Source organism: Tachyglossus aculeatus, chromosome X4 (assembly GCF_015852505.1).
Source record: "Tachyglossus aculeatus isolate mTacAcu1 chromosome X4, mTacAcu1.pri, whole genome shotgun sequence".
Taxonomy (NCBI): domain Eukaryota; kingdom Metazoa; phylum Chordata; class Mammalia; order Monotremata; family Tachyglossidae; genus Tachyglossus; species Tachyglossus aculeatus.
Genome location: NC_052098.1, coordinates 60,401,470 through 60,427,787, shown reverse-complemented (window position 1 = coordinate 60,427,787; position 26,318 = coordinate 60,401,470). Strand labels below are relative to the sequence as shown.

At 42.7% G+C, this 26,318-nt stretch overlaps 1 protein-coding gene across 1 annotated transcript in view; it reads left to right on the top strand.

Annotated features, from left to right (window-relative positions):
* The window catches only part of SHB (SH2 domain containing adaptor protein B), a 262,808-nt gene that overhangs the window by 71,745 nt on the left and 164,745 nt on the right, over nucleotides 1–26,318 (top strand). Inside the window, exon 2 of the mRNA XM_038769656.1 lies at nucleotides 5,301–5,421. Coding sequence (XP_038625584.1) covers nucleotides 5,301–5,421 — 121 coding nt within the window. The remainder of the gene's footprint in view (nucleotides 1–5,300; nucleotides 5,422–26,318) is intronic.

Here is a 26,318-nt window from a genome sequence, read left to right as displayed (position 1 = left end):
AGAACTACATCACAGTAGTTTTACCTGATTAGTAGAACTACCTGATTTTTACCCCAGTTCTTTGTAAATTCAGATTGCCTCTGCCTCTGGAGCTTCTTGTAGCTCTGCTGAGATTGGAAATCGCTGCTACTAACCGCTCCACTTGCTACATTCCCGTTCCCACTCCTCCCTCCATTCCAGATAGCCCTGTGCCCTACTCTTCTTTCCCTGTTTCTCCCCACTTCCACACCCGTTTTGGAAACTGGACTAAGAAATAGGAGCTTCTGCAGAATGTCTTGCTCTTTGTTCCCGCCTTCCCCATCTAAGGCTGCTTTTGGAGAAACAGCCCCAGCTAGAGCAGCCCATTCCCACCAGTGTCTCCCTCCTCCATGGGTAATTGGCATTGGTGTTGCCTCTGCCCCTGCAGAGATGATAATGATAATAATAATGGCATTTGTTAAGCGCTTACTATGTGCAAAGCACAGTTCTAAGTGCTGGGGAGGTTACAGGGTGATCAGGTTGTCCCTCGGGGGGGCTCACAGTCTTAATCCCCATTTTACAGATGAGATAACTGAGGCGCAGAGAAGTGAACTGACTTGTCCAAAGTCACACAGCTGACAATTGGTGGAGCCGGGATTTGAACCCATGACCTCTGACTCCAAAGCCCGTGCTCTTTTCCACTGATCCACGCCTGCTTCTCTAATCTGAACCGGACAATCATAAACTGAAAAATGAAAATGGAAACCCAATTGTATCCTGAATTTTGAAAACTGATATTTACTCTGCATTTTTTTAACTCAAAAAATCCCCGCCCCCCCGCCCATGTTAAAGTAATCGCAGGCTGTAGTACTCACCCATCCCAAGCGCTTAGTACAGTGCTCTGCACACAGTAAGCGCTTAATAAATACGATTGAATGAACGAATCCCAACCCCACACACAAACTGTTTCTTTCGACACCTTCGCACGTTGTATCCAAACAGGCTCAGGCTTTTTGATGTACGTTCTCAAATTCTCTAGTGTTCTAGTCAAAATGCACAGTGTAAACACGCATCGTGGCAGAACTGAATGTACTCTATGTACAAACTACAAATCAGAAACACCAAAGTCTACATCTCAGTGGCTTGGGGAGATTAAACATTCCAATATTACCAGGAGGTTGGCCCCATTTTTTTGGTAGGTCTGGGATGCTGAGAAGTTTGCATAGTGTACAAAATGTCCCACTTTTTAAAAAAAAAAAAAGTCTTGGTCGTAGGTGTCCATTCCCACTTGCACTCTCTGTGCTTATTTTTAAATTGTGGGGGAACGTAGCCTGAAGTAGCGTAAGCTGGCTGGATCTGCCACCATGTGCTGCTTGGAGTAGGTGAGAGACAGAAGCTGGGAAAGGAAGGAAAGAAAGAGGGAAGGAACTGACTACTGGTGATATGGTGATGAGGAGAAGAATTTTGTCCCGTAGTGTGATTCTGAGCATGGGTGGGAACAATGGATTGAGTCAGGAGAAAGGAAGAAGTGACACTTGCTGAAAAAGCATCATCACTTCCCTGTACTCAAAGTTTTATACCCATAGATTTCAATGTCCTACTTTCCATAAAATTATTACCATCTTCTCTCACGCCCCTCCTCCCCTCAAACACACCCAGGGAAACCAATTTTGATTTTTCTAAACTTGGGAGGAGGAAAACATTTTACAATTACTTTCTGGTCTCTTGCAGAGCGCTCTGCAAGTACCCCAGCTACTTTTACATAAAATAAAAAACCTATTTAAATTATGCCAAGATGTGTCTTTGCTGTACTCAATTTATTGGTGTGTGTGTGTGTTATATGCCATTCCTTGGTAAAAGCAATTTGAGTGCTTCCTAAAACTTTGGGGAAAAAAACTGAATAAATTTTAAAGTTAAAGCCAGGAAGTACTTCTCAAGAAAATAGAATTAATCGAGCATAAATTAGAATTTAGTGAGTCTTAGATCGTTCTCATCTCCTTACCCTCTTTGAGTTAAGAAACAAGCTAATTAATTGAACCCCTTCAGGGTTTTCTTTTTAAACTGAAAAAATTTGAAGCTTTTTAGAAACTGAGAGGATTTGCAACTGTCAGCAGGTATAAACGAAGCCATATGTCAGTGCAGTCCAGCTGCTTTATCTAGGCTGAGAATTTGTAAATTCTCATTTAAACTGAAATAAGTAATGCCGGCAGCTGTAGGCTCTGTGACAGCACTGTGCAGTATATCTAATTTTAATTAGAAAAAACAGATATAGTGTGCTGTAGAACAGATTCCCAGGTCTTGCCAAATGAACAAAGGATGAATTTATATCCTGCAAGATTCAGTATATGGAGTACCACATAATCTAATAATGGGTATACAAAAATTTCCCTGGAAATGAGTGTAATCTGTATAACTCTTTTATCTAAAGAAAAATGTTTGTATTTCAGAAGTGTGTGTGTGTGTGTGTGTGAGAGAGAGAGAGAGAGAGAGAGCATCAGAGACAGAAAACAAAGAGACAAAGGGAAATAAGATCAAATCTCATATGGAGCAATTTCATCATTTTATCCATTTTGGCTTCTGGTCTCTTGAACTCTGGAAGATGTTACCATTGTACTTAAACCTAGTCAACATTGGATGTTATCCTGTTTGACAGCATTTCATGTGTATAATTTTCTCCCTAATGTTTTCTGCAAGTGGTGAAGTAGAAATATCAAATAAAAGACATTATCCATGTTAGGTTATTTTTCTGTTTCATGTCATTTTAGTGCAGTTGTTTTAAAGAAAGGCAACTATTACAGTGTCAGCATCTGGAAGAGAAACCCAGCAGGGAGCCCAAGATACTATCCATCAGTTCTTGACAAGGCTGCATCAGGAAAGTAAATGGATGGTGTTTTAGCTCTGGGGCTTTTACAGATAAACCTGCCCTTGTTCCACTGAGAAATTACTGCTGCATGATGCACATTGTTGTCTTTGTGTTAAGTGCTCATAGTCGCTGACACCACTTTGACAGTACTGCTGATTACAGCTCGGGAATACATTACTGTCGACACATAGTATTTTTCATTGAGTTCGCTATTATAGCTGCAATAACAAGCCATTCATTTCAGTTGTTAAGTAAAACAAAGGATGCTTTTTCTCATCTCCCGTCTTTCCTCATGGGGTTTACAAGACTCCAAAATACCTTAAATTATAGGTAGAGAAAATGCGCCAGGGATTAATACATAAAAGCTCCGGTTAATTTGGGATGGCATTGTCGAGAAGATGACCATGTGACTGTAGGGTTTGACATCTGTTCAGTGTACACTCATTTCACTAGCTCTCAATCTGAGCTTTAAATTCCATATTTCAGTAAGGTGTACTGACGGTTAATGAAACTGGTTAGCCAATTTATTTTCTGCCTACTAGGGGATATCCCTCCCAAATAGGGCTAAGGCTAAGTGAGAAGCTAGCCCAGTATGGGTGCAACACCACATGTGTGTGTTTAAACGGCGAAGTTGCATTTTGCATGAGTCAGAGTTTGCCCAGAGTTTCTTTCAAGTGAATTCCTCATGTGGATGTTGGCGTCAGTTCTCAGGATGTTAAAGTGTTGACATTTTCACTTTTTCGAGCTCTGCATTAGTCATTTGCCTTGACCAACATGAGACTTGTTGGAATGTGGCTGTGTTGGAGCTGCAGTTTTAGAAGAGCCTTTTAAAATCACTATGGAGTAATTGGTGTTTCCTTACTAAATTTTGTTAAAAGCAAAGCCACCACCAAATGTGCTTCTCTAACTGCAGCCTCTTTTAAGTACCCCAATTCACAGCATCCTTCAGTAGTTAATAGTCTTGATTCCCTGTGAATGCTGGGTATTTTTTAATCTAACCAGAACCCAGTATAACTCATATCCCCCCAACTAAATCCTAAAGTCCTAATTCCCAAACCATGTTTTTTATTTCTATTTTAAGTTAGCTGCATTTCCTATTTCAGCACGATAAACACGATCAGCCTGAGGACCAGGAAAAAATTGAGTTTCTAGGCACATTTATTTTTGTCATAATTTCACCACTCTTCCCTGTTATCTTAATTTTATAAGCTCTAAAGACAAATGAGTTAAAACCTTAACTTTGAGGTGAAGTGGGACTTCTTTGGATACTTACATTTCATGTGAATTTTCCTTTTTTTTTTAATCCATTTGCAAATGTCACCTGAAAACCAGAACCAGTGTCAATATCCTTCAGGTTTAATAAAATGGGAGCACTGTTGTAAGAGTTTCTCACTGAAGCTGCTCTGGGTATTTTCAGTATGAACATGGGGAGTGGAGATTTGAGGGGGTGAGACATTGCTGAGAAGCAGCATGGCATATTGGATAGAGCACGGGCCTGCGAGTCAAAAGGTCATGGGTTCTAATTCCAGCTCTGCCACGTGTCTATGCTGTGCTGTGTGACCTTGGGCAAATCACTTCTCTTCTCTGGGCCTCAGTTACCTCATCTGTAAAATGGGGATTGAGAGTGTGAGCTCCACGTGGGACAGGGACTGTGTCCAACTTGATTTTCTTGTATTCACCCCAGCGCTTAGTACAGTGCCTGGCACATAGCGGTTAACAAATACCATTATTGTTATTATTGCCATTATTATTAATTATTATATTGGGGGTCAAGACTTGAGAAGATGGGGAGGGAGTAGTGGATGGGAAGAAGAGAGAAAGAGGAGAAGAGGAAGTAAAGGGGGCAGAAGGTGGGAGTTCTGCTTCCCCTCCACTGCCTCTCGTCCGATCCTTACTGGGCACCAGAGTCTAGGGGTGAGTGGTCCCTTTGCCCCTGCCCCAGAACCACCCACCTGCTTGCCTTGTCCTTGCCTATAGAGAAGCAGCATGGCTCAATGGAAAGAGCGTGGGCTCGGGAGTCAGAGGTCGTGGGTTCAAATCCCGGCTCTGCCACTTGTCTGCTGTGTGACTTTGGGCAAGTCACTTCACTTCTCTGTGCCTCAGTTCCCTCATCTGTCAAATGGGGATGAAGACTGTGAGCCCCATGTGGGACAGCCTGATGACCTTGTAAACCCCCCCATCGCTTAGAACAGTGCTTGGCACATAGTAAGCACTTAACAAATGCCATCATTATTGTTATTATTGTTAGCAAACAGGCCCTTGGCTTTTGTGATGTGGAGGTTCAAATGATAGGGGCGCTTGGGGGTGGTCCTAAAAGTATTCAGGAGCATCAGAATATGTGCCCCTTGCAGGTGACCGGGATTTCATTTTCAGTTTTTAAATGCTGCCGTAGCTGGCACTTTTCAAGCCTATCCTTTGGCTTCCAAACAGAGAAACCACTCAGGATGGCAGTAATTTAGCTGCAATTTTCTCATTTCAGGTTATCATAGCAGATGACTATTCAGATCCATTTGATGCCAAAAGTGAGCTGAAGAACAAAACCGGAAAAGGAGAGAGCACTGGCTACATGGAACCATATGAAGCCCAGAGAATAATGACCGGTAAGGATTGACAATGATCCAAACACCCACGGTTCAATAAATTAACTATGAGCCGACGAAGGTCCCTTTGAATAGGTAACATTCCAGTTACGTTTCGTAGAGTGGAGAGGCTAGTGGAAAAGTATGGTTTATTCAGATGAGTCTAAGTAAATTTTGAGGATGCAGTGAGCATGAGAGGTTCATAGTTCTGATGTGGTTTTTTCCATAACCTTCACGAGAAGCAGCGTGGCTCAGTGGAAAGAGCCCGGGCTTTGGAGTCAGTGGTCATGGGTTCAAATTCGCCTCTGCCAATTGTCAGCTGTGTGACTTTGGGCAAGTCACTTAACGTCTCTGTGCCTCGATTACCTCATCTGTAAAATGGGGATTAAGACTGTGAGCCCCCCGTGGGACAAGCTGATCACCTTGTAACCTCCCCAGTGCTTAGAACAGTAGTTTGCACATTGTAAGCGCTTAATAAATGCCATTATTATTATTATTATTAGTTGCTTTGGAGAAGCAGACAGATGCAGTTAGGTTGAGAGGCGGGTGGCAGTTTGGAGACTCATTCAATAACATTCCAGGCTCATTGTCACCTTTTAATGTGGAGAGTGATAGTTGAGTGTTTAACAGAGCATCCTGGAATAATCAGGATGGGATTTGGGAAATTTACGATTTTAAGGTTCATTATTAAAATGAAGGGTCTCTATAGTGTTTTTTGGTTATGCACACACTTTATGTCAGGGTGGTGGGGAATATACTGAACTTGCATGATATCCTGGCCCTTTTGGAAAATGGTTTTAGAATATATTTTTATGCCTGTTTTTCCATTGAAACATACAGAGTAGTGTATTAGGCTTATTTATAAGAAAAGGTAATCTCTTTTCCCAGCAACTAATTGAGCTGTTACATAGTCAGTGAGCTTTGTATGAAAGAAAAGTAGACGCTTACCATAAAGAAAGGTAACATTTTCATGTAGATAACTCTGAAAATGCAGATCACAGTCCTTCCAAATTGGGCATATTCCCCTCTACTTCCAAGACCTCCCTTTGGGGTTTCTGGAAGTTCTCCAACCAAGAAGAAAGGATTTCTGCATTGAAAGAACTAGGGCTATTTGCCTCGTCAGTCACCTGCATTTAGGAGTCTCTCTGACCTATTTGGAAATCGAGGAAAAGTATTTGCTTTCTTTTTAGCCACAGATAATCCTTCAGCGTTAACACCCTTCTTGAGATGAATGGAGGAGTTTGGTTTTGATACACTCAGAGGCATTAGAAATAATTGCAAAATGCTCCTTTGTATTCTTACAGCTTCTCTGAGACTGAGGAGTTCAAAGTGCTTTACAAATGTGTACTTAATCCAGGCCAGTAAGCAGGCAAATGATAAATATCATCATCATTTTAAGATGGAGGAAATTAGTTTTAGGGCTTAACGAATATATGGAATACATAGAGCAAAGGCTGGTTCAGCATCTGAAAGCTCTCACTGTCACTTTAAACAATTCGTAGACCTTTCAAAAAAATAAAACACATTCAGGTCTAAAAAGATGTTTTCATCATGGAGACTTTTTTGTTTATAATCCCACAGAGAAGTGGTTTCTATGTTGAAGTCCGAACAGTAGAAGATACCTATTTCTAATTTTGTGAATGGAAATAAAAGCTATGTGTTAAGCAGGCAAATGGTAATTGACATAGCTTTGTTGCTTATGTCTGATGAACACGTATAGGATCTACTCTATCCTTCCTGTTTTAAGCTCAGATTAAATCAATATCATTAAAATAAAGCACTCAGCATCTTTTGGCTTTACAGTTTAGTCTGCATTCATCTCCAGAAAGCCTGACTTTTTAAAAGAATGTTTTTAGTGTAAATTCACAAGCCTGGGAGTCAGAAGGACCTGGGTTCTAATTCTGTCTCCACCTCGTGTGTGCTGGGTGACCTTGGGCAAGTGAATTGACTTTTCTGTGCCTCAGTTACCTCATCTGTAAATTAGGGATAAGAGTGTGAGCCCCATGTGGGACAGGGACAGTGTCCAACCTGATTAACTTGTATCTACATGAGTGCTTAGAACAGTGCTTGGCACATAGTTAACACTTAACAAATACCATTATTATTATAAATTGAGGATTCAGGTGACCTTTTGGACACAATAAAAGTGTAATACTGTCATTTCCAGTCACTTAAAGTTCAAGTGATATCAGTTGTATTTCTTCCTGCCAGTAAAACAAAGGCAGTTTGTTCTAATTTAACTAGTAAAAATACATTTCCTCATTCTTGATGCGAAGAACTTGCTTACTTTCCAATTTGCTTCTGATCTGTGTGTCAAGGGCTGATGATACTAGTTTCAGGGAGGGTAATGCAGGTAGACAAGGGAAGCTCTGGGTTCTGCAGGCCTGGAGGAAAGAAGCATTTCAAATGTTTGGAAGTTTGTGATGATTTGGGCAGGACCACCAGGACTACTAGAGTGGTGAGGAGATAAGGAATGCTATCTTTCACTGTTGTTTTTATTGGAATTTTCAGCCTGTTTTTCCATGTGCCTCCTCTCACCCTCTATGCCCTGAGCTCCCTGTGGGCCACGGGCTGGGATCCACGTGTTCTACCCAGCATAGATGCAGTGTTTTGCACTTTGTAAGTACTTACTAAGTGCTTCTGATCAATTGAAAAAGATCTGTGTTCAATTCCTGAAATGATCGTTTTTTTCATTCGAGGAATAAGGAACTCTTTGAAGGGAAGCGGTTTGACTGAGGGATAGGATTTGAGAGATTTGAGTTCTAATCCTCTCTCTGCATTAGCTTTGCTCTGTGATCGAGGGCATGTCAGGTGCTTTCTTTCTTTGCAGAATGGCCATTATAGTGATGCTGATGTAATGCCCATGAGTCTGGGAACGGTTCAGTCACTTTTATGGAGGTGTTCAGAGGTGTTCCTGAGTGCTAGTATCCCCAGCTCTCTCTACCACTTCAGAATTTAGCTACTTTTTGGCAGTACCACAAAGATAATAATAATAATTATGGTATTTGTTAAGTGCTTACTATGTGCTAAGCTCTGGGGGAGATAGAAGGTAATCAGGTTGTCCCATGTGGGGCACACACTCTTAATCCCCATTTTACAGATGAGGTGACTGAGGCCCAGAGAAGTGAAGTGACTTGCCCAAGGTCACACAGCAGACAAGTGGCGGAGCCGGGTTTAGAACCCATCTCCCAAGCCCAGGCTCTTTCCACTAAGCCACACTGCTTCCAAAAGACCTGAGGTGGGCAGTGAGCAGGTCTTAAAGATGTATTATACTCTCTCAAGTGTTCAGTACAGTGTTCTGCACACAGTAAACACTCAGTAAATACGATGGATTGATATGAGAGTCATGTTCCCTTACTGCAGGGGGCTGCCTTAATGCTGCTTTTGAAACATCACTCTTACCCCTCCCCGCACGCCAATATTTAGCATATAGTAGCTCACTCAGCATCACTTTCCATCCCTCAGCTGTAAGGCAGTAATAATGATAATAATAATGGTATTTGTTAAGCACTTACTGTGTGCAAAGCACTGTTCTAAGCGCTGGGAAGGTTACAAGGTGATCAGGTTGTCCCATGGGGGGCTCACAGTTTTACTCCCCATTTTACAGATGAGGTAACTGAAGCTCAGAGAAGGTAAGTGACTTGCCCAAAGTCACACAGCTGGCAGTTGGCGGAGCCGGGATTTGAACCCATTACCTCTGACTCCAAAGCCCATGCTCTTGTAGTGGTCACCATGGATTTCCTATTCTAATAATAATGATAATGGTATTTGTTAAGCGCTTACTGTGTGGCAGGCACTGTACTAAGCCCTGGAGTGGATACAAGCACTTTCATCATCATCATCATCAATCGTATTTATTGAGCGCTTACTATGTGCAGAGCACTGTACTAAGCGCTTGGGAAGTACAAATTGGCAACATATAGAGACAGTCCCTACCCAACAGTGGGCTCACAGTCTAAAAGGGGGAGACAGAGAACAAAACCAAACATACTAACAAAATAAAATAAATAGAATAGATATGTACAAATAAATTAAATATTTATTTAAATATCCACTTTGGGTTGGATACAGTCCCTGTCCCACATGGGGCTCACAGTCTCGATCCCCATTTTCCAGATGAGGTAACTGAGGCACAGAGAAGTGAAGTGACTTGTCCAAGGTCACGCAGCAATCGGCGGAGCCGGGATATTTGACACCAAACCATCCTTGTGACCTATGTGCTAGTCCCTTATGCGGATAAGGCTAAGTAAGTGTATCAGATACCCCATTGCACGTGCTTTTTCAGTGTGGGGATCTGAGAGCCAAGTTTAGAGGTGGTGGATGGTAGACTCAATCAGGAAGCATGGAGGTGGCGAGGTTGAGATCCGGCGGAAGGCTAAGATCACGCAGAGGGCCTGCCATTCCTAACTGCACTTTGAGCGATAATAGTGTCTGCAACATCTGTTGCTTCGGTCTTTCATGTTAAACCGAGATTGCCAGCTGTGCAGGATTGTCATAAAGAAGGTTGACTTTGTGCACAGACAGATCTTTCCTGAAGAAAAATATAAAAACAGATGATTTGCCCTCACGCGTATATTTCACCAAGTTCAGACTTGTATCTCCAGGGCAGTAATAATAATGATGGTATTTAAGTGCTTACTATGTGCCAAGCACTGTTCTAAGCACTGGGGTAGATACAAGGTAATCAGGTTGTCCCACAGTCCCCATTTTTCAGATGAGGGAACTGAGGCTCAGAGAAGTGAAGTGACTTTTTTTATGATGGCATTTATTAAGCGCTTACTATGTGCAAAGCACTGTTCTAAGCGCTGGGGAGGTTACAAGGTGATTAGGTTGTCCCACGGGGGGCTCACAATCTTAATCCCCATTTTACAGATGAGGGAACTGAGGCACAGAGAAGTTAAGTGACTTGCCCAAAGTCACACAGCTGACAATTGGTGGAGCCGGGATTTGAACCCATGACCTTCCAACTCCCAAGCCCATGCTCTGTCCACTACACTATGCTGCTTCTATAGCTGCTTCTAATAGCTACGTGCCCTATTTTTGAGTTTTCTTGAGAAGCAGCATGGCCTAGTGGTTAGAGCATGGGCCTGAGCATCAGAAGGAGCTGGCTTCTAATCCTGGATCTGCCATTTGTTTGCTGTGTGACCTTGGGCAAGTCATTTCACTTCTCTGGCCCTCAGTTACTTAATCTGTAAAATAGAGATTAAAACTGTGAGGTCCATGTGGGACATGGACTGTGTCCAACCTGATTAGCTTGTATCTACCCCAACGTTTAGTACAGTGTCTGGCACGTAGTAAGCACTTAATAAATACCATTAAAAGAATTAGTGATTATGCTTTTTTCCTCTGGGGAGAACAAAAATGTTTTCCGAAGTGGAGTTTTTATGTATTTTTAAATCCATTAGTAGAAAGATTTGCACACTTTTGTGGCTTAGATTTTCGTTTGTCCATGCTATTCATTGCTTTCAAAGTCATAATCCTTCACATGTGATAATCCAAATGGTTCCTGTAGCAGTGATTATGCTGTCAAGTAAAGAATTTAATCTGTAAGTGGGTTTTTTTTCCCCTCTATTGCCAATGAAACATCAACATAAATTTAACTTCCAGGAACAATGCTGTTCTTTTATTGTTCACACTGAGACGTTTAAACCTGCAAAGCTAGTTTCATTTTATGTGATCAGAAAGCTATTTTTTTCTATGGCCACAACAGATGATCCCACATTAAAGTCTGATTTTTTGTTTGAGCCGCTTTCTTATTTTATGTGATCTTTGAGAATTCTTGCGAAATCAATCGAAATGACCCACTCTAGAAAGAATCCTTATGGATAGTTCATTGGTAACTATATTTTGCAAAATAATAATAATTACGGTATTTGTAAAGCGCTTGCTATGTGCCAGGCACTGTTCTAAGCGCTGGGGTAGATATTGATAGTCAGGTTAGACACAGTCCCTGTCCCACATAGGGCTCACAGATTTAATCCCCATTTTACAGATGAGGGAACTGAGGCCCAGAGAAGTTGTGACTCACCCAGTCACACAGCAGATAAGTGACAGAGCCAGAATTAGAACCCATGACCTTCTGACTCCCAGGACCGTGCTCTATCCACAAGGCCGTGTATGTGTATATGGAGACTGCAAGCAATCAATCGTACTAAGCGCTTGGGAGAGTAAAATCATCATCAGTCATCAATCGTATTTATTGAGCGCTTACTATGTGCAGAGCACTGTACTAAGCGCTTGGGAAGTACAAATATACATTCCCAGCCCACAGCAAGCTTGCATTCTAGAAGGGGAGGCAGACAGTAATATAAATAAATTAATTAAATTATGGAGATGCACATAAATGCTATGGGGCTGAGATTGGAGTGATTAAAAGATTCAAATCCTAGTGCAAGGGTGATGCAGAAGGGAGTGGGAGAAGAGGAAATAAGGGTGTAGTCAAGGAAGGCCTCTTGGAGGAGATGTGCTTTTTATACAGGAGAAGCAGCGTGGCTCAGTGGAAAGAGCCCGGGCTTTGGAGTCAGAGGTCATGGGTTCGAATCCCGGCTCCACCACAAGTGTGCTGTGTGACCTTGGGCAAGTCACTTCACTTCTCTGAGCCTCAGTTACCTCATCTGTAAAAATGGGGATTAAGACTGTGAGCCCCACATGGGACAACTTGATCACATTGTATCTCCCCCAGCGCTTAGAACAGTGCTTTGCACATAGTAAGCGCTTAACAAATGCCATCATTATTATTATTATTATTATTATTAGAAGACTTTGAAGGTGGGGAGAGGGATCATCTCTCAGATATGAAGAGGGTGGGCATTCCAGGCCAAAGGCCTGGGTGAGGGATCGCCAGTGAGATGCGATAACTGACTTAAAGCCCACCTTCCCTTGTCCCCTTTACTGATTCAATCCATGGATCCATCACCTTTGGAAATTCTTCCCTAACAGCAGCAAGGAAGCAGAAACTTTCCAAAAAGGAGTCCCAGAGATTTTGCCCCATTCTCCCCCCTCCACACCTAGCCTTATGTTCACTGTTCTCTGGGGCTGAAAATAGCCCAATTACTGGCTCTTTGGCATCATCAATCGTATTTATTGAGCGCTTACTATGTGCAGAGCACTGTACTAAGCACTTGGAAAAGAAGCAGCGTGGCTTAGTGGAAAGAGCGTGGGCTTGGGAGTTGGTGGACCTGGGTTCTAATTCCACTCCTCCACTTGTCTGCTGGGTGATCTTGGGCAGGCCACTTAATAATAATAGTGATAGCATTTATTAAGCGCTTACTATGTGCAGAGCACTGTTCTAAGCGCTGGGGAGGTTACAAAGTGATCAGATTGTCCCATGGGGGGCTCACTTAACTTCTCTGTGCCTCAGTTACCTCATCTGGAAAATGGGGATTAGGACCGTGAGCCCCACGTGGGACCACCTGCATACCTTCTATCTACCCCAGTGCTTAGAACAGTACTTGGCACATAGTAAGCGCTTAACAAATACTATTATTATTTTTATTATTGCAGTATTCAATAAGCAGACACATTCCCTGCCCACAACAAACATTGAACTTACATTCTAGAGGATAGCACTCCATGGCAGCGTGGAGTTGTTTGTCGGACATATCATCATCAATTGTATTTATTGAGCGCTTACTGTGTGCAGAGCACTGTACTAAGCGCTTGGGAAGTACAAGTTGGCAACATATAGAGACAGTCCCTACCCAACAGTGGGCTCACAGTCTAAAAGGGGGAGACAGAGAACAAAACCAAACATACTAACAAAATAAAATGAATAGAATAGATATGTACAAGTAAAATAAATAAATAAATAGAGTAATAAGTATGTACAAACATATATACATACATACATATGCTCAGGGTAACGTCAATGTCACCACAATTCTAGGTCTAACTATTGCAACCCAAGAATCATTCAAATTGGGCTTCATTACCTTCCTTTCCCAAGGAACACAGAGGAGTTAGCAAACGTGCGAAGCGCTATTGCCTAGTGGAAAGAACCTGGGCCTGGGAATCAGGGGACTTGGGTTCTAATCCTGGCTCCTCCATTTGTCTGCTTTGCGACCTTGGGCAAGTCACTTAAATTCTCTGTGCCTCAGGTACCTCATCTGTAAAATGGAGTTTAAAGATGTGAGCCCCATGTGAGACATTGACTGTGTCCAACCTGATTTGCTTGTATCCTGGCTCTGCCAGTTGTCTGCAGTGTGTGACCTTAGGCAAGTCACTTCACTTCTCTGGGCCTCAGTTACCTCGTCTGTAAAATGGAGAATAAGACTGTGAGCCCTATGCGGGTTAGGGACAGTGTCCAACTCGATTTGCTTGTATCCACCCCAGTGCTTAGTACAGTGCCTGGCACATAGTAAGCACTTAACAAATACCATAATTATTGTTATTATTATTATCTACTCCAGCACATACAGTGCTGGAGTAGAGAAGCAGCGTGGCTCAGTGGAAAGAGCCCGGGCTTCGGAGTCAGAGGTCATGGGTTCAAATCCCGGCTCCGCCAATTGTCAGCTGTGTGACTTTGGGCAGGTCACTTAACTTCTCTGTGCCTGTTACCTTATCTGTAAAATGGAGATTAAGACTGTGAGCCCCCCGTGGGACAACCTGATCACCTTGTAACCTCCCCAGCGCTTAGAACAGTGCTTTGCACATAGTAAGCGCTTAATAAATGCCATCATTATTATACAGTTTGTGGCACATATTAACCACTTAACAAATGCCATAAAAATGTGCTATAATAATAGCGATTATGGTATTTAAGTTACAGATGAGGTAACTGAGGCCCAGAGAAGTAAAGTGACTTGCCCAAAGTCACACATCAGACAAGTGGCGGAGCTGAGATTAGAGCCCATGACCTCCTTACTCCCAGGCCCAGGCTGTACCCACTATGCCATGCTGCTTCTCTAATTGGGCCTCAACTTCACAAAGGTATAGATGAAGAAAGTGAAATTAGGTTGAGGCCTTAAGATAAGGGCAGAAACAGGAATGGAATTCAGAAAGTCAGGTAGATTGTACGCTCCTTGAAGGCAGGGAGTGTCTACCAACTCTCTTGCATTGTACTCTTCCAAGTGTTTAATCCAGTGCTCTGCCCACAATAAGCGCTCAATAAGTACCACTGATTTATTGACCAGGGTGGCCAGCGATGACACTCCAAAAAGCCAGGCCTCCCCCCACCCGCTTGATGCACGTGACACCACATATGCTACACATGCTACTCCAAGCGCACTGCATGACATGATGGTATCTCGTGGTTGCCGTTTTAGGCAAATTCAGCTCCATTTGTCCCGAATCAACCTGAGCATTTCTCTAGGGTCCTCTGACCTTCCCAACTGCTCCAGAGCCTTTACATTCCCTTCCAAGTTCCTTGTGAAGTTTGGTGCAACATCTCGGCCATGAAATGTGGCAAAAATAACCTGGATGCCTAAAGTTAAACACACCCGGCATTAAAGCAGCCAATACAGTATCCGAACCAGACGGGGGACAGGTTCATCTGAAAACTGGACTGTGCAGCATAATACTGGACAACTAGAGCCACCCTGACTCTGGTATTTAGAGCAGAGAACAGAAGAGAAAAACGACCAACGTTGTTCTGGCTCTGAGTATGTGCTAAGATAACATGGGCTGTTTACTGAAGTGCAGTGTCCATGAAATGATTTAATGGGAGGGCTGCAGGACATGACAATCCATCTGATTCTTGCTTTTGCTTCTTTCTGGTCAAGTGGATCTTTGCTAAAGATGAAATCTCCTTGGGCGGTAGTACCTTGAATGTGTCTTGCTCCTTTTCCTGCTAAATGAATGCATGTTCTTTATATTGAGAGTTGTTTTAGATTTCTTTTACTTTTTATGGAGCCTCAGCTTAATGGAAATGTATTTCTTAAGGCTTTTGTCCCCCCAAAATTAATAAGGATTAGATCATATAAATCAAATATTTGAGACATCCCAACTTGTAAAAGGGGAAACTCGAGGTGCTTTACTTTGAGTCCAGGAATAAATGAAATAATCATCAGTAATGGTATTGATCTAAGGGAGATACTACAGTTGCTACGACTGTTTTCAGTAAAGCGCCTCCAAAGAGGAAATTAAAGCCACATATATTCAAGCACACACTCTCACTGTAACTGGGAAGATTTACATGGCTAGAGGGAGCCCACAATAAAAGAAATCTTATAGACAGGAAGGTAATGTGAGGAGGGAGGGGAGGGAGGTGAAGTGGGATCTTTTATCCAGTGGAAGCTGGGGAGGAGCTATGCAGCAATGTGCTCTTTTAGTAGCCAAGAAAATAGATCAGTCTTCATCAGACAGGCCAGCTGCCGTGCAGAGCTGTTGCTTTGGCTTTATGTAATGTCATGTTAAACCTTCAGATTTTCAGCTAATTCTTTTTGAAATACTAGAATGCCAGATAGTTAAACCCAACTCGTATGGCTCAGCATGACACCATGAATCATTTTTGAGCAATCCATTCATTGGATTTGCTTTGCAGATCAAGATACTGTGAAATGAGCCTTATATTTCCCCAAGGGGATGAGCAAACTATTAAAGGTGGGCCAGAATGGGTTAGGAAGCTCTGTGAGATTCCCACTCTTGGCATTCATTCATTCATTCATTCAGTCGTATTTATTGGGCACTTACTGTGTGCAAAGTACTGTACTAAGTGCTTGGGAGAGTACGGTATAGCAGACACATTCCCTGACTACAATGAGCTCACAGTCTAGAGGGGGAGACAGACATTAATATGTGTAAATGAATAAATAAATTACAGGTATATACGATATATATGATGTCAGGATGTGGGGGGAATGAATGAAGGGAGCAAGTCAGGGTGACACAGAAGGGAGTGGGAGAAGAAGAGAGGAGAGCTTAGGGAAGGGTTCTTGGAGGAGGTTTGCCTTCAGAAAGGCTTTGAAGTGGGGGGAGAGCAATTATCTGCCTGATATTGTATATCAGTATATATATATGCTTCTCCAGTATATCACGCTACTGGAGAAGCAGCGTGGCTCAGTGGAAAGAGCACGGGCTTTGGAGTCAGAGGTCATGGGTTCAAATTCCAGCTCCATCAATTGTCAGCTGTGTGACTTTGGGCAAGTCATTTAACTGCTCTGGGCCCCAGTTACCTCATCTGTAAAATGGGGATTAAGACTGTGAGCCCCCTGTGGGACAACCTCAATACCTTGTAACCTCCCCAGTGCTTAGAACAGTGCTTTGCACATAGTAAGCGCTTAATAAATGCCATTATTATTATTATTATTATTATTATCATCATATGAGGGAGGGCATTCCAGGCCAGAGGTAGGATATGAGCGAGAAGTCGGTGGCAAGATAGACGAGATCGATGTACAGTGAGAAGGTTAGCATTAGAGGAACCAAGTGTGAGGGCCGGATTGTAATAGGAGAGTAGTGAAGTGAGTTAGGAAGGGACAAGATGATTAAGTGCTTTGAAGCCAATGGTGAAGAGTTTTTGTTTGATGCGAAGGTGGATGGGAAAACGTGAGGAGTGGGGAAACATGGTCTAAACGTTTTTGAATTAAAACGATCTGGGCAGCAGAATGGAGCATGGACTGGAGTAGGGAGAGACAGGAGGCAGGGAGGTCAGTGAGGAGGCTGATACAATAATCAAGGCGGGCTAGGATACGTGCTTGCATTAATGTGGTAACAATTTGGATGGAGCGGAAGGGGCAGATTTTGGTGATGTTGTGAAGGTAGAACTGACAGGATTTAGTGGTGGCTTGAATATGTGGATTATTGAGCGAGGAGTCAAGGATAATGCCAAGGTTATGGACTTAATAATAATATTAATTATTATGACATTTTTAAGTGCTTACAATATGCCAGGCACTGTACTAAGCGATGAGGTGGATACAAGCAAATTAGGTTGGGCACAGTCCCTGTCTCATGTGGGGCTCACAATCTCAATCTCCATTTTACAGACAGGTACTTGAGACACAGAGAAGTAAAGTGACTTGCCCGAGGCCACACAGCAGGCAAGTGGCAGAACTGGGATTTGAACCCCATGAGCTTCTGAATCCCTGGCCCCTGCTCTATCCACTACTCCACACTGCTTGTGAGACAGGAAGGGTGGTGGTGCCATCAACAGTGACGGGAAAGTGAGCAGGTGGGCAGGGTTTGGTTGGGAAGGTAAGAAGTTTAGTTTTAGCCATATTAAGTTTGAGGTGATGGGAGGACATCCAAGTAGCGAGGGAGAGAGATCAGGGCTGGAGGTGTAGATTTGGGTGTCCTCAGCATAGAGGTGATAGTTGAAGCTGTATGAGCGAATGAGTTTTCCAAGGGAGTGGGCGTAGATGGAGAAAAGAGGGGGACCTAGAACTGAACCTTGGGAGACACCCACTGTTAGGGGATGGGACGCAGAGGAGGAGCCCGCAAAAGAGACAGAGAACGAGCCTTCAGAGAGAGAGGAGGAGAACCAGGAAAGTACAGTATCAGGGCAGCTGAGGTTGGATAATGTTTCCAGAAGGGAGTGATGGACAGTGTCTAAGGCAGCTGAGAGTTTAAGGAGGATGAGGATGGAGTGGAGGCCGTTGGATTTGGCAAGAAGGAGCTCATTGGTGACCTTTGAGACAATGGTTTCTGTGGAGTGAAGGGGAGGGAAGGCAGATTGGAGGGGGTCAAGGAGAGAATTGGAAGAGAGGAACTTGAGGAAGAAGGGGTAGACAGCTTGCTCAAGGATTTTTGGAGGGGAATGATAGAGAAGCAGCATGGCTCAGTGGAAAGAGCACGGGCTTTAGAGTCAGAGGTCATGGGCTTGAATCCCGGCTCCGCCAATTGTCAGCTGTATGACTTTAGGCAAGTCACTTCTCTGGGCCTCAGTTACCTCATCTGTAAAATGGGGATTAAAACTGTGAGCCCCCTGTGGGACAACCTGATCACCTTGTAACCTCCCCAGCGCTTAGAACAGTGCTTTGCACATAGTAAGCGCTTAATAAATACCATCGTTATTATAATTATTATTATTGGGGAGAGTCGTGTGATTCAGTAAGGGTCTCTATATATTTTGTCATGGATTGATACATTTTAGGTGTTTATTACTGGAGAAAAAGTACTGTAAATCCCTATAGTGGAAGTTCCAGCTTTCATTTAAATGTGTATGCACATGAAATATCTGTATATATATAAATATGTATGTGTGTATATATATATATACACACGTAATCAGACATACTTGTATCTATTTAAATATGCCATCTCAAATTAATTATTCTTGCACCTAGGAAAGGTGGAGAAAATTTAAAGAACTCTAGATACCTGGCTTCTGGGTGGCAAGTTAAGAGGAGGAAGAGGGCAAGTAGCCTTAGTAGTGGGCAGGCACACGGATTGAATCGGTTCCTTATGTTAATAACATTGTTTACCTTTGCACCCTTTCTTCATATGTCATTGGGGAGGCAGTGTGTTGTAGTGGAAAGAGCATGGGATTGGGAGTTTGGAAACTGGGGTTCAAGTCCCAGCTCTCCACTGGCCTGCTGTGTAACCTTGGGAAAGTCACTTCACCTCTCTAGGCCTCAGTTTCTTCATCTGTAGAATGTGGATAATATTGCTTGTGAGTCCTATATGAAGCAGGGATGGTGTCCGCTCTCCTAACCTTGTATCTCCCAGAGCACGTAGCATGTAATAAGTGCCTAATAAAAGCTATTATCATTATTATCATTATTTCTAATAATGCTCATTGAACACCTACACTAAGCAAGAAAAATTCTCATTTCTCATCTCATGAAATGCCCCTTTTAGGATGGTGCTGCTTCTGGCCTTGTTTGCAGTTCACATTTTCCACTGCCCACTAAGCAGCGTGGCCCAATGGAAAGAACACGGGCTTGGGAGTCAGAGGACGTGGGTTCCAATCCCGGCTCCACCACTTGTCTGCCGTGTGACCTTGGGCAAGCCACTTAACTTCTCAGTTACCTCATCTGTAAAATGGGGATGAAGAATGCGATCCCCACGTGGGACAACCTGATTACCTTGTATCTACCCCAGCACTTAGAACAGTGCTTCGCATATAGTAAGCACTTAACAAATACCATTATTATTATTATTATTATTATAAATTCCATTGATTAATCTTACCATACACCTTTCTGTCTTTTTCTGAATAAGAATACCTTTGAAGCTAAATCCATTTCTGTGTAGGGGTCTGCATTCCCTAAGGAGAGTAGATTGAATGTGGCAATCTCTTGCAGCTCTTCTCTAGCTGCATTACGTGTTATCCAGTTGTCCCATTGGAAAAATGGGGGCCCAGGAATAGGATGGTATGGTAGTATTCGATACATGTTGGGAGAGAGCGAGAGATTCCCCCTTTCTGGCAAAGGAGCCCTGGATGACAGGCAGGGAATGTGCTGTTATATTGTGCTCTCCCGAGCGCTTAGTTCAGTGCTCTGCACACAGTAAGCACTGAATAAATATGATTGACTGACTGACACCTCACAACATGTCATTCTCCCAAAGCAGACCTTCACAACTTTGAGAAGTTTGGGAAGGAGCCATGACTTACCCCTAGGGACATAACCGTGATCACCTCCACCCCACCGTCTGCTCACCAAATCCCTGGTCTCTAGCAGCACAGCCTCAAATTCTACATCCTTCTCCTCAGCCCACACCCAGCCAAACAGTCACCACCCTCCAGACTGTCCCCTCCCCAGTTCCCTGTCATGGCCTACAGGAAAGAGACCTGGATTGTAATCCCAGCTCTGCCACTTGATTGCTGTGTGACCTCCAATGGTGGCAGCCCATTCCTTGCCACATCAAGGCACTCAAGCAGATCTCTCCCTCCTATTTATCCACAGCCTTCTCCCATTATACCTCAGTTTGCATTCTGTCACTCCCCTCAAGCTAATCTACTCACTGTGCCTCATTTTGGGCTCTCCCACTGTTGACCTCTGGCTCACCTTCATCCTCCATCTGACAGACAACCGTTCTCCCCATCTTGAAAGCCCTTCTGAGATCACATCTCAGGAAAGCCTCCTCCATTTAACCTCAAATCTCCCTACTTTGTATCTCTCAACTGTCTCTTCCACTGGCCTTCCACATCACCTAGGCATTTAAGTGTTCATGACTTCTGTGGCACTTATGTACCTCTTATATACTTTATTACTTCCTTCTAACTGTAATTTACTTCAGTGTCTGTCTTCCCTGATGATTGTAAATTCCTTGAGGTCAGGAATCCTGGGTACTCTCCCAAGTACTTATTGCAGTGCTGTGCACACAGTAGGCCCTCAATAAATACTGTCTATTGGAGCAGGAAATAGATTCAGGGATTCTGATTCCCAGTCTAAACTGGGATGGAGGTGGACAAGGTGGGAGGAGGGGAAGGAGGAGGGGTGTGTGTGTGTGTGTGTGTGTGTGTGTGTGTGTGTGTGTGTATGTATGTGTGTGTGTCTGCTTTGGTCCATGTCTCTCTTAAATCATTTGATTTATTATGTGGTTTACCGTGAAGGAAGAAAGATTTCTTTCCTAAGTGTAGAAAAATGAATTCTTAAACAAAATCAATGATAATTAAATCCCTTCATGCATGTCTGACACAGGATACCTATGGTGGAATTTGTTTGACTGGAAAAACACAATTCTGGTGTAAGCTCATCGTGGGCAGGGAATGTTTCTGTCAATTCTGTTATACTCTCCCAAGCGCTTAGTAACAATAATAATTATGGTAGTTGTTAGGCGCAAGCTATGTGCCAGGCACTGTACTAAGCGCTGGGTGGATACATACAGTGCTCTGCACACAGTAAGTGCTCAATAAGTATGACTGGAGTCCCCGATCTTTTTAAAAACAAATGCCATCATTATTATTGTTAAAAAACAAGTCAAAGAAATTGAATGAAATAGAAAACAGGTTAAAATTATGATTGACTTTTAACCTTGGGGTCCAAGTTCAGGTCTGGGTTAACTCCGTATTTACACTTATTTCCCAAGATATTTAGTTACTGGTTAATCTGTTAAATATTAAAAAAAACTATTACTAAATGCATGGGGCCCAGAATGGACAAATTAGTGATATGATATACTAACTTTGGCATTTCAAATTCATTCAAGCAATGTTATATGTTGGAGTCGTCACTCAGGCTCTCACAGAAATTCATTCACAAAAATTCAGAAATTCTTTTGCAGATGGCTTAGTTGTGTAAATCACAGGGTGGTTTCAACCTTTCAAAATCAGATTGAGGCAGCATGCAAATGACCTTGAATGAATCTGCTGTTTGCACACTATGGGGTGAGCAGCTGAGATTTAATTGTCAAGGTGTAGACATCTAAATATTTGAGGCGTCATTGTGTCAGGAGAATTTTAAAGTATAAGATGAATCAAATGCTCACCAGTGAAAAGCCTTGGTGCTCTACTGGTCTTTCCAGGTTGTGAAAACTCAATTTCTCACAGCTGTCCATGTAATGACTTTCGGGTTCGGGGCTATGATTATGGGTTGCATTTTATATTTTGGGCCCAGAACTGTTCTTTCTCTTAAGTTTCCCAGTGACTTGTGCTTGGATTCTGCTGGCAGTCTTCTGACTCTTGTCACATGGCCATGTTTTGCTCATTTTTTTGCAGTTGTCTTTTCAACTTAATGAGGTGTATGTTGAGGAGATTGTGGAGAAACCTGGTAATTTAATTTAATGATGGTATTTGTTAAGTGCTTACTATGTGCAAAGCACTGTTCTAAGCTCTGGGGAGGTTACAAGGTGATCAGGTTGTCCCAACAGGGGCTCACAGTTTTAATTCCCATTTTACAGATGAGGTAACTGAGGCCCAGAGAAGTTAAGTGACTTGCCCAAAGACACACAGCTGACAGTTGGTGGAGCTGGAATTTGAACCCGTGACCTCTGACTCCAAAGCCCATGCTCTTTCCACTGAGCCACCCTGCTTCGAAGCATTTAAATTTATTATGTGTCAAACACTGCATGGCCTAGCTGGTGTCATTGGAAAGGATCTGGAGACTTCCTTGGGCTTTTTTTATTGTTGTAGTGTGTTTTCATTTTTTTTTCTCATGAGAATAAACTTGTTGAATGTAGCTCTGTAGTACAGCATGCATACACACATAAACACACGCACACATACACACACACACTCCCTCCTGCATCATAACACACTTTTCCACGATAGCGCCATTGAATTCTAATGCTTGTGTTCCTTGGTGTGCTTTCACTCATCATCTTGCCTCATCTGTGCTGTGAACAGTGTACGTGAGCACCAAAACACAGCTGCTAAGTTCTGCGTTGAACTTACTTATCCCTTCAAATAGATATAGCGCAGTCTATCATGGCCTCAAAGCAAATCTCAAATAATGCGACAGAGCACTCTGCTGGAAAGCAAGAGTGATATGTACCCTAGCATACAGCGATCAGTACCCAAGTAGAGAGCGTAGATCCGGCAATTAAATTAGGTAGTATGCAAAGCTTTTGGTGAGAGCAATGTTTTTTGAAGCGCAGTTTAAATTTTTATTGTTTAAATGTATAATCTATTATTGTCAATACCTACGCATATTATTTGGGCAGGGATTGTCCCTGTTTATTGTTGTATTGTTCTTTTCCGAGTACTTAGTACAGTACTCTGCACACAGTAAGCGCTTAATAAATATGACTGAATGAATGATCATGTAAATTAATCATCATCATCATCATCAATCGTATTTATTGAGTGCTTACTGTGTGCAGAGCACTGTACTAAGCGCTTGGGAAGTACAAATTGGCAACATATGGAGACAGTCCCTACCCAACAGTGGGCTCACAGTCTAAAAATTAATACCTAGTGCTAACTTGTGTTCCTTATCACTTAAAAATATATTTTGTTTTGGCCTGTGTTTTGGATCTTAGGAATTCAGCAGTGCACTTTACTTCATTTATTGTTCTTTTGCTTAATACTCTTTTCATGGAACCATTTAGGAGTATTAGCCCAGATTTTTCAGTAAACTCATTTTGTTACGTTACCTGGTCTTTTGTGGTTAGGGCAGGCAGTTCTGGTACTCCAGATTACATTTCCACTGAGTTATTACCAAAAATTTTGATCAAGGTACCCACAGCTATCCCTTGAAAAAGCTGTCTTTCTGAAACTTGTGACTTGCTGGAGAAAGCAAGAGTCTTATTCCTGCCCCTTGCTTAACTTTAGACAGGTGTGAGATGAGATAAGAACTTATTCAGAACAACAGACACACACACACACACACCCCTTCCTCACTCCTTTCTGTCTGAAAGAGTGTGGTTTTCAGTCATCTCGTTTCATTGTGCACATAATGGCCCCTGACTTTGCAGTATCACTTGCCCAAATTGAGCAATAGAAGATGGGCTAGCACAGGGACAATTTATAAGAAGCCAAGAACAGTGCAAACCATTTTTTTCCTTTGTCCTCTTATCCATTCCCTATCCACCTCCATTTGCACCTAAAAGAGATTTCTTGGAGGCTGATTTTATGACCTTCATCTTAAAATACTAGAGAGATCTCTGACTTGTTCTGTGTTTTATAAATCTTATAAATCTCAAATAGATTATAAATTCCTTTAGGGCACAGACCATGTTATCGTTGTATTCCTGTGCACTGCCCACCCCAGCCCCCCAAGTCCATAGCCATACATCCTCTCCGCCCTTAATTGTTCATTGATGTTGATTTCCTCACCAAAGATATGTTGAAACAGGTAAACAACAGTAGCCCCACAGAGGCCAACTTCAGACACACGGACTCTCCAAGACACAGTTTACAGCTCAGCCGAATTTAAACCAAATTTACACCAATCTTAATGGGAGGTCAATTTGGGGATGAGGAGTGGAAGAGGGAAGTAAAAAAAAATCAGCAAAAACTTAGTGTGACTTGTATGACTTGTAGAGGCTTCTGCAATAGCCAAATTGGCTCCAGCCAAAGAGCTGTTAGTGATAAGAGAACAATGAAATCTGGAGGGGGAAAAAAGATGGAGGAAAATAATTTACAAGTAAGAAGAAGAAGTATTGTTCAAGGGCAATTTGAATGCTAATATGCCCTGTGGCCTACTAGCCTACTATGCTCTTAATCTGGCTGACCTGATTCTCTCTCCCCTCCCTTCTCCCCTCCCACCCCCACCTCCCACTGGCTTTTGCCCCCCAGCCAATTCCTCTAATGCCAGGAAATTGGGGAGTGGAATTGGGAGCCTTGGGAAAAAACTGCTTGGGACATGCCCAGGCTAGTAGGATTCCTTGGCAGAAAAGCCAACAGCTGACAGACTGAGTAGGGAGTTACTGGTATAAGGCTAGAAGTTATGAGATGAGGGAAACAAGGGTAAGGGATGGGGATTGTTGGAGAGAAGACATTCCCAACTTCCGACTCTGGAGGCCAGATGTCCAATTTTCACCCGGTCCATCCACGAATACAGCACGGATGATTTTATGATCAGTATTTTGGGTATTTTTATTTCGAGGATTCAGCCTCCTTTCATCTTGCTGAGTCTCTGGAATGTTGTCTGTGTTCCAAGGGAATCAGGATGGGCATAAAATGATTCGTAAGTCAGGAGGCCAGTGGCCCCCCTGGAAAACACTCTAGGTCCAGGTGGCTCTAGACATACTTAGGCAAAATGGAGCATATGATGTCCTTATACAGCATGCTTGGTGTAACATGGGTAGCATTACACGCGTCTCCTGGTCTGATTTTTACGAGACTCAACAGTGACCACCTTATTCCTGTCCCACATCCATTTAAGCATTGCTTTTGAAACATAAAGGCAGAGAAAAGAAAAATCGGAGGCTTCAAGACTATAACTGCTTGTTTCTATTGACTCCGTGATTCAGAAGATGCAGTTTCATAAGTGATATTTTCTAAGAGCACAACCACAGTTCATGAGTTTTTATTATATCTGGAAATGTGGAGCCACTTTAAGAATGAGACCTTTCTGCTCTTGCAGTCCAAGAACTCTGAGGAATTTCCAGTACATGAGTTATTCCTGCAGAAATATTTTGTGTTAACCTCTAGAGAAGGCATGGGCAAAGAACTTGAGAATTTAAAACCAACCCTTTTTTGGTGAGTTTTTTTCTCCTTAAAAGCTTAAATAGTATTCATATGACATTATTCAGTACAAATTCTAGACTTCTAGACTGTGAGTCCGTTGTTGGGTAGGGCCCGTCTCTGTATGTTGCCGACTTGTACTTCCCAAGTGCTTAGTACAGTGCTCTGCACGCAGTAAGCGCTCAATAAATACAATTGAATGAATGAATGAAATTGCTCAGGTATTAATACATGAGAAATACTAGTCTAGGGCAGACCAATGGGCATGCAGCTAAGTAGTATGTTTCCAACTGTGGCATTAAAATATGCTTTCCAAAATCATATGGTGCCTGTCCTACTTGTCCCACATTAGTCTTTTTAGCCACACATACACAAGTCTTCCTGATTAGTGGAGTCATCTTTAAATACAAAAAGGGTAGAACGGGAGGCAGGGTGAATCCCCTTCTCCCTATAAGGAGATTCTAAGAAAAACCCCAGTGGGTGGTCATCTTATTAATCATCCACATTATGTGTACAATTCTTTAGCCTAGAAGTAGGAAAATGTATTTCAACAATGATTTTGATTCTGGGCCCTATTTTGAAATTTAAATTATTTCGATTCTGCCTCTAAGCCAATAAAAGGACTGGTTTTTTATGGTATCTGTTAAGCTCTTACTATGTGCAAACACTGTTCTAAGCTGTGGGGTCAGTGTAAGTTAATTAGGTTGGACACAGTCCTCGTCTGGCATGGGGCTCGCAGTCTAAGTAGGAGGGAGAACAGTACTTAATCCCCATTTTGCATTTGAGGAAAGAGAGGTTCAGAGAAGTTAGATGACTTGCCCAGGGTCACACAGTGAGCAGTTGGCAGAGCTGGGATTAGAACCCAGGTCCGTGCTCTTTCTACTTGGCTACACTGCCACCCTGAATGTGTGTCTGGGCTTGTCTTATGCCGTCGAGTCGTATCCGATCCATAGCGACGCCACGGACA